General features: G+C 34.9%; 1 protein-coding gene across 4 annotated transcripts in view; it reads right to left on the bottom strand.

The window, feature by feature from the left end:
• LOC136032790 (transient receptor potential cation channel trpm-like) overlaps positions 1-16,745 on the bottom strand; it is a 113,798-nt gene continuing 97,053 nt past the window's right edge. For all 4 annotated transcript variants that reach the window (XM_065713160.1, XM_065713161.1, XM_065713163.1 and 1 more), the window contains 2 exons: positions 12,651-12,808; positions 1-1,144 (listed from right to left, as the gene is read on the bottom strand). In XM_065713160.1, the coding sequence (XP_065569232.1) occupies positions 52-1,144; positions 12,651-12,808 (1,251 nt within the window). In that variant the 3' untranslated portion in view covers positions 1-51. The remainder of the gene's footprint in view (positions 1,145-12,650; positions 12,809-16,745) is intronic.

Consider the following 16,745-nt stretch of genomic DNA (forward strand, 5'->3'; position numbering starts at 1 on the left):
TTTATCCCCATTTGAACGTTTATTTGTCCATAATACAAAAAATATAAAAATTTAATCATTTTCTGAGTGACTGATACTATTATCACTATTAGCAACATTGGATTTCAAATTTTCGAGTGAGCGTTTGTCGCCTTGTCTGATTTTTGGAGTTTCAAGCATAGTATATGGCAATTTTGAAATACTCAACATTCTTTTGCCTGAATGTTTATTTTTAATTGTGTTTTCTATGACTTCTATTTTATTTAAAACCAAGCTTGGTAATGAAGAAAATGCATCTAATTTGTATTGTATGGTTTTGAGTTGCTCTTGAATTTCATGCACGTTTGCTGAACAGGCAAGGCGCTCGTTTTTATTTTTATCTTTAACTAAATCTTCCATACACTCTTCCTCAAAATCTCTAATCAGTTCCAGTCGTTTTTCATCTAAATATAACTTTAAACTTCTATCAAACAAACCATACTTAAGACGAGATCTTCTATGAAGTAGCTTTCCTAAAATAATAATATGGGATACAATAATAAAAGGGGGTGGGAGAGAGGGAGCCCCTTCATAATCCAAAACAACCGCGTATCTTTGAAACATCCATATTTTAAGTGCGACAGGATTCTTCCGAATAAAAATTGAGTTGAAAACCGCAATTAACATGTTCAAAAGAAGAACAATAGACATTAAAAGGTAAAAAGTCATTACCAGTGGGTTGAGCCAGCGACCAGTTACGCATGCGTCTAACCCTGGCTCTCCACAGGACGCGTCTATTTCTTCTTTAAAGAGTTCACCGTAGATCATAAAATAAGGTTGGAATGTAACATTTCTAAGTGATTCCCAAGTTGGTTCGTTTTCTGGATAAAGCAATGATTGTCGAAATACACCATATCCAAATAAGAACACACATAAAAGAACAACAAAATAAGCCATTGTGTAGAAATATCTAAAAAGCAATGTTACTAACGGTCCTAAAAATTTGCTCACAGACAATATTCGAAGAATCCGAACATACCAATAAATAATATTAATGCTGTAAATCACTCTTGCCTCCGGTATAATATTAGGGTCTAGTCTCAAAAAGAAGGCGAAAATAAAAGTTAAAATAGCTATTGTGTCACAGATGTTCCAGCCAGAGTTTGCCCAGACGCGTATTTTCTTCCTGCAAAGGAAAGTGGTAAATTAGAACTTAGATAAACAGAAGAAAGGAAATGGGCCATGTTCTAATATTATAATAAAAGTGTCTTGCCCGAGACCTTCTTGTGCCTGATAGGATTAACTAGTAAAATTAAATTTTCGTTTCAATAGCTGTTTGTTTTTGGTCTTATCTTGCAGAACAGTACAAAGGGTATTGGTAACTTATGTGAGTAGAAACAAGCACCAGTGTCGACAAAAAAACAAAAACAACTATCAACGCCATCTAGAAGTTGGCGACACGTGGCATTGTTTCAGTGTAAAAATAAGATTAATTAATTTAGTTAGTGAAATTGTAAAATTAGGGTAGTAATAAGTGCCTAATTTCAGCTTTAGACAAAAAAAAACATTACGAAGCATGAAATGGTGCAAAGCATTGCCAAACGCTAGGTGGCGCTGATGTTTTTTGTCGACACTTGGGCCAGTTCTAGCTCTTATAAGTTACTCATTCTCCTCAGGACATTGTTTATATTACATTTTTGGTTCGTTTGAACTATGACCTATCTGCATAGCAGGGATGCTAATTCACGAAAATGTGAGGGGAAGGAGGATTTATCTTCACTTCTAAGTGTAAACATACGAAAAATATATTTTTAAAATCTATGAGGGGAAAACTTTTGCTAGTTTTGATTTTTTTTTTTTTACAATGAAAAACCTAAAAAAAAGTTTTCAAAACCTGAAAGGAGGAAGAGTATAAACTTTTAGGAGGCTAGCCTCTCCCCAAAGGGGGCCCCTCCCCCCTGGGACCCCTATACATGAGTGTTGGAATTTGGAGATCAAATGTTTTCATTATGACACGGGAAATATCAATAAGAATGATTGAATTTTTTTAAAATAATAGAAAGTAAAACAAAACTATCGGCTATATACTGATTATGATTGCTTGCTGTAGTGAGCCAAATCTATATATATAAAAATAAGTTGTTTGTGTGTTATGTCTGTTACACTATGTCTGTTACGCCAGATTATATCTTCTATATATATAAAGAAAACAAACTAAAATGTAAAAACTGGGAATTGCATAAATATTTTGAAATATTTTGACAATAGATTAAAAAAATTCGAAAACCTTAAAACAGATACTTAAAATATTGAGGTTTATTATAAATTGTTGAGCTTTAGCAAGCTTGGCACGTAAAGAGGAATTTTTAGTATAGATCTTAAAATGACAGAAGAAACAGCCGAGGAAGCTGCTCAAATAGTTAATTCAAAGAAAAATGTTAGTATAAATCCTACAATGGCAGAAGAAACAGCCGAGGAATCTGCTCAAAGGGTTAATGCCAAAAGGCTTGCGGCTAAAGAACGCAAAACCGCGCAGTTAGATGAAAATCCACCTGGACAGCGAGAGTCAAAACGTATCAAAACTGAAAATGATAGCGATGATGATTGGGTTTGGAATTTTGACTTGGATAAGGTCATCAATGCCTACCAGATTTAGTTAAAAAAACAAAGGTTCGGCGATATATATTTCATAGTGACGCTGAAAAATAAAGAAGAAAAATAAAACTGAAAAAAAGGTAAAAACTAAAAAAAACTAAAAAGAAAAAAACTAAAAAAAAAAGAATTAAAAAAAGAAAAAACCTAAAAAGAAAAAACGTAAAAAAATGAAAAATAAAAAAAGGTAAAAAACTAAAAAGAAAAAAAACTAAAAAAAGCTAAAAAACTAAAAAAAGGAAAAACTAAAAAAAAAACTGGGAATTGCACAAATATTTCAATATATTTTGACAATAGATTAAAGTAATTCGAAAACCTTAAAACAGATACCCAAAATTTTGAGGTTTATTATAAATTGTTGGAGCTTTAGCATGCTTGGCACGTAAAGATTTTTCCAAGTGTCAATGTTAGAATAAACATTGATAAATTGAAGAAATCAAATCAATAAAAAGAAGAAACTAAAAAAAAGAAAAACTAAAAAAGAAACAAAGTAAGAAAAGAAAAAACTAAAAAAGAAAAAAACCAAAAAAGAAACTGTATCTATATATATAAAAATAAGTTGTATATATGCATGTTTGTTTGTTTGTGGGTTTGCATTTGACGTCATTATCTAATATATATATACAAAAATAAGTTGTCTGTGTGTGTGTGTCGAGTGACGTCATGTTTGTGTGTCGACTGACGTCATGTTTATCGACTGACGTCATTATAAGGATTGAGCTGTATGCGTCATGAAGTTGTTTGTCGACTGACGTCATGTTTGTCAACTGATGAAACTACATACCGGGACACCGGGACACAAATGACGACCGGGACACAGGGAATATAAATGACGACCGGGAACCTCAAAGAGAAATTACAGACTGGGACACCCGGACACAAATCACGACCGGGGCACAGGGAATATAAATGACGACCGGGACACAGGGACACAAATACAACGGGGACGCCCGGGGCACAGGCGGGATATATAAATGACGACCGGGACACAGGGATTGTTCGAATAGAAATTACAGACCGGGACACCGGGACACAAATGACGACCGGGATACAGGGAATATAAATGACGACCGGGCACTCAAAGAGAAATTACAAACTGGGACACCGGGACACAAATGACGACCGGGACACAGGGAATATAAATGACGACCGGGACTCAGGGATACATCATTAGAATAATGAGGTATAGATCTGAATACGGATTGTTTTTCCCATGGACAATTATATGTTGCATGTTCAGGAGTCAGTAAACCTGACAATCTATTTATATGCAACATATATATATATATATATATATATATATATATATATATATATATATATATATATATATATATATATATATATATATATATATATATATATATATATATATATATATATATATATATATATATATATATATATATATATATATATATATATATATAAAAATAAGTTGTCTGTGTGTGGATCTGTGGATGGATCAGGTGACGTCATGTTTCGGCTGACGTCATGAAATTAGTTGCCATCATTTTTGCTTTGACGATGCTTAGTATATTGTAAAACACATTAATTTGGTTAATAATATACCATTTAAAACACCAAAATGAACATGCTGGAGTAGTCACTCGGTGAGAGAGGGTGTCAGAACGGAGAATGAAGGTCCCAGGTTCAAATCCTGGTTGGGCTAAAAAAGGTAAAAAACTAAAAACTAAAAAAAAACTGAAAAAACTAAAAAAAGGCAAAAACTACAAAAAAAAACTAAAAACTAATAAAAAAAGTTAAAAAACTAAAAAAACTAAAAAAAAAAAGTAAGAAGAAAAAACGAAAAAAAATTAAAAAAGCTAAAAAAAAGGGAAAAACCAATAAAAAACTAAAAAGAAAAAAAGGAAAAACCGCGCAGTTAGATGACGATCCACCTGGACAGCGAGAGTCAAAATATATCAAAACTGAAAATGATAGCGATGATGATTGGGTTTGGGATCTTGACTTGGATAAGGTCATCAATGCCTACTAGATTTTAGTTAAAAAAACAAAGGTTCGGCGATATGTATTTCATAGTGAAGCTGAAAAATAAAGAAGAAAAAGAAAACTGAAAAAAGAAAAAATGTAAAAACCTAAAAAATACTAAAAAGAAACAACACTCAAAGAGAAATTACAGACCGGGACACAAATGACGACCGGGACAGAGGGAATATAAATAACGACCGGGACACTCTAAGAGAAATTACAGACTGGGATACCGGGACACAAATGACGACCGGGACACAGGGTATATATATAAAAATAAGTTGTCTGTGTGTGGATCTGTGGATGGATCAGGTGACGTCATGTTTCGGCTGACGTCATGAAATTAGTTGCCATCATTTTTGCTTTGACGATGCTTAGTATATTGTAAAACACATTAATTTGGTTAATAATATACCATTTAAAACACCAAAATGAACATGCTGGAGTAGTCACTCGGTGAGAGAGGGTGTCAGAACGGAGAATGAAGGTCCCAGGTTCAAATCCTGGTTGGGCTAAAAAAGGTAAAAAACTAAAAACTAAAAAAAAACTGAAAAAACTAAAAAAAGGCAAAAACTACAAAAAAAACTAAAAACTAATAAAAAAAGTTAAAAAACTAAAAAAACTAAAAAAAAAAAGTAAGAAGAAAAAACGAAAAAAAATTAAAAAAGCTAAAAAAAAGGGAAAAACCAATAAAAAACTAAAAAGAAAAAAAGGAAAAACCGCGCAGTTAGATGACGATCCACCTGGACAGCGAGAGTCAAAATATATCAAAACTGAAAATGATAGCGATGATGATTGGGTTTGGGATCTTGACTTGGATAAGGTCATCAATGCCTACTAGATTTTAGTTAAAAAAACAAAGGTTCGGCGATATGTATTTCATAGTGAAGCTGAAAAATAAAGAAGAAAAAGAAAACTGAAAAAAGAAAAAATGTAAAAACCTAAAAAATACTAAAAAGAAACAACACTCAAAGAGAAATTACAGACCGGGACACAAATGACGACCGGGACAGAGGGAATATAAATAACGACCGGGACACTCTAAGAGAAATTACAGACTGGGATACCGGGACACAAATGACGACCGGGACACAGGGTATATATATAAAAATAAGTTGTCTGTGTGTGGATCTGTGGATGGATCAGGTGACGTCATGTTTCGGCTGACGTCATGAAATTAGTTGCCATCATTTTTGCTTTGACGATGCTTAGTATATTGTAAAACACATTAATTTGGTTAATAATATACCATTTAAAACACCAAAATGAACATGCTGGAGTAGTCACTCGGTGAGAGAGGGTGTCAGAACGGAGAATGAAGGTCCCAGGTTCAAATCCTGGTTGGGCTAAAAAAGGTAAAAAACTAAAAACTAAAAAAAAACTGAAAAAACTAAAAAAAGGCAAAAACTACAAAAAAAACTAAAAACTAATAAAAAAAATTAAAAAGCTAAAAAACTAAAAAAACTAAAAAAAAAAGTAAGAAGAAAAAACGAAAAAAAATTAAAAAAGCTAAAAAAAAGGGAAAAACCAATAAAAAACTAAAAAGAAAAAAAAGGAAAAACCGCGCAGTTAGATGAAGATCCACCTGGACAGCGAGAGTCAAAATATATCAAAACTGAAAATGATAGCGATGATGATTGGGTTTGGGATCTTGACTTGGATAAGGTCATCAATGCCTACTAGATTTTAGTTAAAAAAACAAAGGTTCGGCGATATGTATTTCATAGTGAAGCTGAAAAATAAAGAAGAAAAAGAAAACTGAAAAAAGAAAAAATGTAAAAAACTAAAAAATACTAAAAAGAAAAAACACTCAAAGAGAAATTACAGACCGGGACACAAATGACGACCGGGACAGAGGGAATATAAATAACGACCGGGACACTCAAAGAGAAATTACAGACTGGGATACCGGGACACAAATGACGACCGGGACACAGGGAATATAAATGACGACCAGGACACAGGTATTTAAGAATATCGTTCAAAGACAAATTTTTAATTGTAAGAAGACCGTTGAAAGAGAAATTTCTAATTGTAAAATGACTGAAGAGCCTACAATGGCAACGGTACCAACTGCATCAATGACGCGTGCGAAACGTCAACCCCAAGTCAAATTCGTGCATTGTTTGGCATCATTTTAACTACTTGCTCTCCATCAGCTCCTACAGAGTTATGGGAAAAATATAAGTCAAAAATGTCCGAAGATATACTCCATCGAAAACAGTTAGAGACGTCAGATATGACTTTTGATTTTACATCAGAAATTTATAACTACACTTTAGTTATTATAGAAGATTTGTGCGTACGTATGGCAAACAAACCTCTTCAGGATTTGGGAATGCCTTCACCTAACCGTATCGCTGCTGTTTCGACATGTGTAGAATTGGATCGTGAACAAAGTTACAGTACGAGTGATCTATTGTCGTATGTACAAAATAACATTTCCAAGTTAACACAATATTGTTTTGACCAAGATTCGAGACCAGGCAGTCCTTTACAAGTCAGTCGACACAGTTTTGGAACCAAATGAAGCGGTTAATTATCCATCTGAATTTTTAAATTCCATAGATCTTTCAGGGTTTCCACCACACGTGCTACAACTAAAAATAGGCGTACCAATAATACTTTTAAGAAATATCAACCCACCAAAGCTTTGCAATGGCACGCGACTTGCCGTAAAAAAAACAATGGAAAACCTAATAGAGTCATTATTAGTACATACGGCTTTGTATATGCACAGACAATGGGAAAGCCAAGAATGTTGTATATTCGCAATTTTTACGTAGTTTAACTCCTGCAGACGAAATGAATGCTTGCCTGAAAAATTCTAATTTATGGGCACACGTAAAAATATTAAAATTAACTACAAATATGCGTGTCCGATTGCAAAACGATGACTCTGGTCAAACATTTTCAGATCAATTGCTGGCAATTGGAAACGGAAAGCTCCCAGTAGTGGGAAAGCCAAAAATGTTGTATATTCGCAATTTTTACGTAGTTTGAAACACATATATAAATCTATCTATATTCACAGGTGGGACACAGGGACACAACTACAATGGCGCGTAACTAATATGGCGCGTAACGACTTACGCGCGCGGGGGGGCTTGGGGGGGCGCGAAGCGCCCCACCAACTAGGTGTTGGGGTGGCGCGAAGCGCCACCCCAACAGCTAGTATATATATATATATATATATATATATATATATATATATATATATATATATATATATATATATATATATATATATATATAGCTACAATGGCGCGTAACTAATATGGCGCGTAACGACTTACGCTCGCGGGGGGGGCCCACCAACTAGGTGTTGGGGTGGCGCGAAGCGCCACCCCAACAGCTAGTAAGTATATAAGGCTTTGTATATGACGTCATTATAAGATGACACTAAAGACCGGGACACAAAGGACGACCGGGACACACGGAATGTAAATGACGACCGGGACACTCAAAGAGAAATTACAGACCGAGACACCGGGACACAAATGACGACCGGGACACCGGGACACACGGAATATAAATGAAGACCGGGACACTCAAAGAGAAATTACAGACTGGGACACAACTACAACGGGGACGCCGGGGGACACAGTGGGGGATATATAAATGACGACCGGGACACAGGAAATGTTTGATTAGCAATCACCATCAGCAAAACTCAATGGCAATCATTAGAATAATGAGGTATAGATCTGAATACGGATTGTTTTTCCCATGGACAATTATATGTTGCATGTTCAAGAGTCGGTAAACCTGACAATCTATTTATATGCATAGACAATGGGACAGCAAAGAATGTTGTATATTCGCAATTTTTACGTAGGTAAAAACATATATATATATCTACCTATATTCACAGGTGGGACACAGGGACACAACTTCAATGGCGCGTAACTAATATGGCGCGTAACGACTTACGCGCGCGGGGGGCTTGGGGAGCGCGAAGCGCCCTCACCAACTAGGTGTTGGGGTGGCACGAAGCGCCACCCCAACAGCTAGTTGATATTATAAACGCTGTCTCAAATTAGTACCATTGTGGTCTCCTATGAGTCATTAGATGAAAGTGAAGTGATGGTTAATAAAATTAAAAGACATGTCGATTTTGCATTTTCTGACACAAAACAAATTCAGCATTAGATAGAAACTAGCATTTAAAAACTCTGTTTGTATTGACCGCTAAAAGCATCTTGTAGTCGAAAAAATAAAGCCAAGTTTTATGAACAGTGCCCAACTGGTATTCTATCATGTTTTCTAATTTCATTCTATAAGGTAAACAGATGCAGTTAAGGGGTAATGTAAAGTTTATCGAAGCCATCTACGACAACCAGAGCGCTTATATAAACTGGACTCCATGTATCGGCTGAAATATAATTAGAAACTTGAGCCGAAATGCACTTAGCGAACATGATATCAATACAAAATTCATCCATTATTGTATTGCCTATCTGAACGGCAAGCGTCCTGTACACTACCAATATCATCTCTAGTAATATAGCTCATACTACGTCATATAATTGCTGCCGCGAAACCACCTCTGAAAGAACTCACATGGCACAAATGCACCCCATCTGGCAAAGTTACCTCAAAGTTGATGTTTCAGCTTTGATACCCTAAAACACTGCTTTCACGTGGGAGTTTTAAAGCAATTCATAGAATCTAAGCGGATCGCTTCACTCTAATCTACAGATTAACGACGATTCTTGACGACAACGGTTCTTAAGTCGGCCGTATGACAGCTAGGATCAAACCCCAGGCCCTGTGTCGCCAAGCAGAGATCAAATTCACTGAGGCATCACAGGCGAAGGAGGTATCACAGGCTAAAGCAGTGGTGTAAATTTACAATTATTCAAGTGAGGGAGGGGGAGAGAGATGTATGTTTCGAAATTTGGAGGGACGCAATTTTATTGTTTTTTCAATTTTTTGCAATCGTTATTTCAATAGTTTTTTCAATTTTGTTCTAAAATATTTATTTCCTTAAATATTGACCTATTAATGATTTTATTTGTACAAGCAAACTTTAGAATTTAGTCTTTTCCAATTTGGCTTATCAAACCATTTATTATGGTCAGAAGAACGGTCATAAGCCAGTAGAGCAACCGACTTAATTTCGCAAGTTAAAGGCAGGTGATCATCCTCAATTTTATCTTCCAAAAAAATTACAGGAGGAACCACGAGTGATCCAATTGAAACTGTAATATGATCAAAGTTTGATCTAGCACCATGACTGTTATGAATGTAGGTTTTGTCCTTATGGACTGATAGCCACTAGGTAAAGTATCAAAAAACGGGTCACTTCTTTTATACTGGGACAGATGATTGATTGCGTACAAATGATACGGATGATTAGATGGGACAGATGATACGATTGCCTAGCATACAAAAAAATGATGAGGACCATATTACCGCACTTATTGCCAGTAAATTATGATCAGAATAAATGAGCTCAGGCTTCTGAGTGAGGCAAACTAAAGTTGCAAGGCGACTAAACAGGAAAATAAATTTTCAAAAGACATTTTTCTTATATTATCTTCTCAAAAAAAGTGAGTGTTGTGTCATCATGTATATACTTATCAAACAGTTCGTGGTAACGAACTGTAGTAAGGAGCGACCCGGCTCAATAGTAACCAAAACTCTAAAAAATGGAATTTTGATACCAATAGCTACATCAAAAGAATCGCATTTTAATGCTGGTTTTAAATGTATAAGTTTCATCAAGTTTAGTCTTGCCCATCAAAAGTTACGAGCCTAAGAAAATTTGCGTTATTTTAGAAAATAGGGGGAAACACCCCCTAAAATTCATAGAATCTTAACGAAAATCACACCATCAGATTCAGCGAATCAGAGAACCCTACTGTAGAAGGTTCGAGCTCCTATCTACAAAAATGTGGAATTTTGCATTTTTTGCCAGAAGGCAGATCACGGATGCGTGTTTATTTTTTTTTTTTTTTTTTTTTTTTTTTTTTTTTTTTTTTTTCCCAGGGGTGATCGTTTTAAAACAGTTTTTTACTGTTTTAAAAAGAAGAATTGAGAGAAAGAGTCAAACTTTAGCGTAAAGAGCGGGGCGTTGATGAGGAAGCAGCCTCTTTCATATACGAAGTAATTTCTGTGCGTTTTAAGCTTTAATATCGCTCCTTACTTTCAGTTATAAAAACTTGTTTTTTTGTTTAATTTATTTAAGCACTGTAATTACTATTGGCTACAGCTCCTTCTTTAATATGATTTTTCGTAAAAAAAACGATTACAATTAAATCAATTTCAATTACGAAAGGCACTAGGTGTGGTAATCTCCTTTAAAATGAGCCACTAAACAGCTCTCTACGACGTTCTAGTGCCAAGCCATCTGAGGAAAAAAAAAGAAAAAAAGATGCCGTGTAAGAGGAATATCATGGTTGCAGACACTTTTTGATTTTTCAAGCCAGTATTTTTTCCTTGTTGTTCAAGCTAAGAGACGGTAAGTTTTTTATATAGAGTTTTGGACAAAGCGATTCTACTAGTGTACTTATTGTTTTCATCTGACTGTATTTTTAGGAGTTATGGGCTATTGTAGTTTTTACTAAAGTACGTGATCGTCTCTCACTAGGTTGCTAGCTACCGCTGCAACCCGGGGGGTTAAACCTTTGTTTACTACTAAATCTCAATTGAAATTCTCGGACCCTCATCGATAAGTCATATCAAATATGTATATCACCTACTATTAGAATTCTTTGCCATATCGACGTTTCATGGTGTATTGGCTAGCACCTGGGAGTCTGAATCCTGCGATTTGAGTTCGAATCTCGATTGGAACTCGATACACACTTATAGCTTACTTATGCTACCATGTAGGTTTCTGTCGTCATTCCTTCTTTCAAAATTAAATTAATTGCCATGGGCTAAACTGTGTTCTTAACGGTAATTCTTTGTTATTCAACCCAAGGAGCTGTAAGTTTCCTACCTAAGGATTTCTAACAAGGCGATTCTAATAGTATACTTTGTGTTTCGATTTTTTTTTAGGAGTTATGGGCTGTTGTATTTCATAATATGGGACATGATCGTTTCTTACTAGGTTGCTAGCAAGCATGCCTTTGAATGGGTGCCCATTACACGTTCGTCATGTACTAAGGGAAAACATCTAAAAGCCAGAGCGGGATCGTCCACCAAACGTAAAAAGAAGCTGACAAACAAAGAAGAAGAAGAAAATGTGAAGAGTCTTGAAAGAGTGGGGCTAGCTACTCAGCCATAGATACTGGTTTGTCATCACAGTAGATCGTTTTACATCACCAAGAAATCGAAAAAAAATATAGTTTTATTTTTAGTTTTTTCTCTAAGTGCATTGTATATAGGCAATGTTATTACATGAAATTTTGCTCATTAATAATATTAAAAAATTATAAGCTGAAAGACTTAGCAATAAAGTGTGAAATAAAAAAAAAGTGTTGATATGATCTGTAATAGGAAACTGTAGGAAACGCCTGGCCGTGCTATAAGTAGCAAGAAATGAAAGCTTTTATTTTAGATTTATCTTAATAGTAAAAGTTTATGGCTAACATAAATTTTTGGGGATTTTGGAAAAGAGTTTGAAGCCCAACGAAAGGGTGGTGGATTGAAATAAATGTGTGCTATTGGAACCATTTTGTTAACCCATTCTGACAATCAGAAAAAATTGAGACTCTCCCACGAGAAAAATGTAGTAAATTTCTTTCTGAAACACAATTTTTTGTTGTTTCTTTTAGAAACACAATCTTTTAGAAACACATTTTTTTCAGCCCATGAAGCTTCAGGTTTTGCCCTTTATCGTTAAAAAAACTCTTGTTTTTACTGTTGAATATTCCTTGACTAGAGAGTATATTATCTGAAACTTTCAGCTTTATCAGAAAAAAAGCCTACTATTTAAAATTATATTAAGTATTAGTTATCATCATGTCATAATAATAGAATAAGAGCAAAACTATATCACATGTAATCGTAAAAAAAATAAATATCATGAAATGACAGAACTATAAAAGAATAACAACTATTATAAGAATTTAAAAAGAAGAAGAATAATTATTTACCAAGTTCTGACACCATCTGTTGCAGCAATTTCTCGTACTTTCTCCATGCTAAGGGTTACAACATAGCTCAAAACGTAGTATTCATTCCATTCAATAACAGGCAGTGTACGGATTAGCACTGTGTATGAATAAATAAACAAAAATATGAAATAGGCAATCTGTAAAAGAAATTTCGAAGCATGAGCATCAAAAGAAAAAGATGGAGGGGGGGGGAATAGCTTTGAATAAAATAAAATAAATATTTAATTTATTGGAGATAATAACACGAAAAAATTACTCCTTTTTATGGCACTTGGTATTTACCAAGTGACATATAGCGATCGCAAATTCTGTCGGTCTGTTGGTCTGTCAGTCCGTTCAGGTTTTGCTAGTTTAGGCACTTCCAGATAAGCTAGGACGATAAAATTTGGCAGGCGTATCAGGGACCAGACAAGATTAAATTAAAAATAGTCACTTCCCTGATTCGGTCATCTGGGGGGAGTGGGGGACAGTTAATTCGGAAAAATAAGAAAAAATAAGGTATTTTTAACTTACGAACAGGTGATCGGGTCTTATTGAAATTTAATATTTAGAAGGATATCGTGTCTCAGAGCTCTCATTTTAAATTCCGATTGAATCCGGTGACATTGGGGGGAGTTGGAGGGAAAACCTAAAATCTTGGAAAACGCTTAGAGTGGAGGGATCGGGATGAAACTTGATGGGAAAAATAAGCACAAGTCCTAGATACGTGATTGACATAACCGGAATGGATCCGCTCTCTTTGGGGAGTTGGGGGGAAGGGTTAATTCTGAAGAATTAGAAAAAATGAGGTGTTTTTAACTTACGAAGGAGGGATTGGATCTCAATCCCGACTGGATCCAGTGTTATTGATGGGATTTAGGGGGAACCGGAAGTTTTGGTAAAGCCTTAGAGTGGAGAGATCAGAATGACACTTGGTGGGAAGAATAAGCACAAGTCCAAGATAAGTGACTTACATAACCGGACCGGATTTGCTCTCTTTGGGGGAGTTTGGGGTGGGGGGGGGGTAATTCGGAAAAATTAGAAAAAAATCGATATTTGTAACTTACGAACGGATGATCAGATCTTAATTAAATTTGATATTTAGAAAGACATTGTGCTTCGGAGCTCTTATTTTAAATCCCAACCAGATCCTGTCATATTGGGGGAATTGGAGGGGGAAACCGGAAATCTTGGAAAACGTGAAAATTGAGGTATTTTTATCTTACGAATGGGTGATCGGATTTTAATGAAACTTGATATATAGAAAGATCTTATGTCTCTGATGCTCCGTTTTTGATTCAAATCGGATCCGGGGACATAGGGGGTTGGAGGGGGAAACAGAAATCTTGGAAACCGGAAATCTTGGAATACGCTTAGAGTGGAGAGATCGGGATGAAACTTGATTGGAAGAATAAGCACAAGTTCTAGATACGTGATTGACGTAAGTGGAACGGATCCGCTCTCGAGTTTGGTGCTTCTGGACGTGCCAGGATGATGAAAATTGGTAGGTGTGTCAGGGACTGGCACAAATTGACTTGATAAAGTCGTTTTCACCGATTCTAACATCTGGGGAGATGAAGGGAGAGGAAAATTTGAAAAAATGAGGTATTTTTAACTTACGAGTGGCTGATCGGATCTTAGTGAATTTGAAATTTAGAAGGACCTCGTGTGTCAGAGCTCTTATTTTAAATCCTGACTGGCATTAAGCCTCTGACTTCCCATTTCAATCAATCTATTGGCTCTTAGAATTTCGCTAGAGCTCATGCCATATGAGCTCTTGGCTCTTTCGACATCGTCACAAGTGCCATATGAGCTCTTAGCTCTCGTTTACTTATTAAAACTTTTGTTTTGCTCATTTATTATGCAAATTTCTTTTCTTAATTTAGTCTTTTGAACAATCCTTTTTTCAATTGTTAATATTTATATGTTATATTTACATGTCAGTATTATTAAAATAATTAATTAAGAATGAATAAATTTGAAGACGACTTTTTTTTATTTGGGTTTATGCTATATTTCATTTTGAACTTGCTAATCCAAATTTTACTTACTATTACTTTATTTTATTCATGCTGCTTTATTTTTTGTTCTTACGGCTTTTGTTATTTTGACTGTTGGTCGAAGACTCGAACCTGTTGTATGGCTACACTCTACCAAAAACTATGTTTAACCATTATGTTCTTCTCGAATTTTTAATGATTTTGACTTTTCAATTTCAATTGTTTAAATTTTATAATATTTGACTTGGAATGTTGATTGGTTATTTTTTTATGGCTTATGATATTTGTTTGTCATAAAGTATTATAATACCTCCCTCTGTTGCTTTTTACCATTAATCGTACAAAGTTCACTTAGTTCTTAGACATGGCTCATTTTAACTTTTTATTTTACCAATTGATTGATTATTTTGACTTTTGTTTTGAAGCAAATTTGGCTGCATTAGAGCTTGTGATAGCTCTTAAAAAAGTAAATATTATCGTATATATTTGCTGTTGAATTTTACTGACAATTGTTACCATAATAATTGTATTCAATCTAGACGAATCCAGTGCTGGACTCGTCTATACATATAGGGCTGGATCCAGTACTATGGACTAGTATAGACAGCATAAAGCATTACAAATAAAAAATAATTATAAATAAATATAAAAGAAACTAGAAATTATCCCTTGAAAATTTGAACAAAAACTAAGAATTGCTTATGCTTCAATTGTATCTAATACTAAACACATGATAAATTAAATCTTGCAAAACAAATTTAACAGCCTAGTTGTACCTCATCTGCATCCTCTTTGTCCGGTTGGGCAGTATTTTAGTGAACCTCAGAAACTATCTGTTCTTAGAGTATATTTTCGTTATGCCAAATTTATTTTCAGTTACCCTTCTTGGACTAGAAATAGTTACTTGAAGAGAAAACTCCGCCTAGTTTCACCTATATGTGTTATTGATAAAATGCTGTACGATTTTCGTTCTTCTATGTCGATAGTATCTCATACTTGGTCAACATTATTTATTTGACTATTTGTTGGTGTTGATTTGTATTTATTTATAGTCTTTTTTATTACTCCATCTTAAGGGCGTTTTGTCCTCTTTTTGTAAAAGATAGGTTATAAATAAATTGCATTGGATGATTACAGCGAAGTCACAGTCCTAGTCAAGGGAGAGCAGAGCTCATTTAGTCCCCCCATTCCTTCACCATAAGATATTGTGAAATACTTGTATTAAATCTAACACATTACGGCAAATATTAAAATAGCATGAAAACAAACCAACAAAAAGAAACACAATAAAAAAGCAAAAGTAAAAATAACAAGAAACACAACAACAGCAACAAAAACAACCGGAAAAAATAATTTGTTTTATGCATAGAAACCTTCTTTGGTCACTAAGTAGTCATAACACTTATCTAATTAGTGGTGATACTATGAAAAAGCGTGTTGGATTTATAAGAATTAAGCAACAAGGCTTATATAAGCCGAAATTTGGTCTATCCAAGGGGCAGATCTAGAGAAAAATCTTGGGGGGGGGGCACTGGACCAAGGGTACCAATATGATTCGAGCGTATGATAGGGGGGTGTAGATAACGCTTTCGTCAGACCATTTCGTTTGTGAGAATCCGGTTGGTGCTGATGTAAAATGACAAAGAAACCTCTTTGAAAGTCAATAATATTTTCCTATAGCAGTAAAATGCGTATTACTAACAGACGCGAGCAGATTCTTTGATGAATAGATTACTTTGGCTTCACTCAGACTTTCAGAATGAGTAGACCAGACTAATTTTTTTTTCTTTAGAGTTGGGTAAAAAGTCAATTAATGGGGAAACCTTTAATTTCTAAGAGTTTAAATACAACTGTTTATACAAGAGGTAGAGAATTGTAAAGCAGCCCCTTGATTCACTACAAGATTCCAACATTTTCTATAAAGAGACTGAAAACCAACCGCACGCCTGGTTGCTCCGGAATATCTGAGCAGCACTTGAAATGTGGGGGTCCTGCCTTGTTGCTTTGGCAGCTAGAAAATGTTTTGAAGACGTTCCACGACAAGCAAGGCAATATTTGGTTTTTACTTGTGTCAAGGGCTCCTTTTTTCGAGGAT

The sequence above is a fragment of the Artemia franciscana genome, chromosome 11 (genome assembly GCF_032884065.1).
Source record: "Artemia franciscana chromosome 11, ASM3288406v1, whole genome shotgun sequence".
Taxonomy (NCBI): Eukaryota; Metazoa; Arthropoda; class Branchiopoda; order Anostraca; family Artemiidae; genus Artemia; species Artemia franciscana.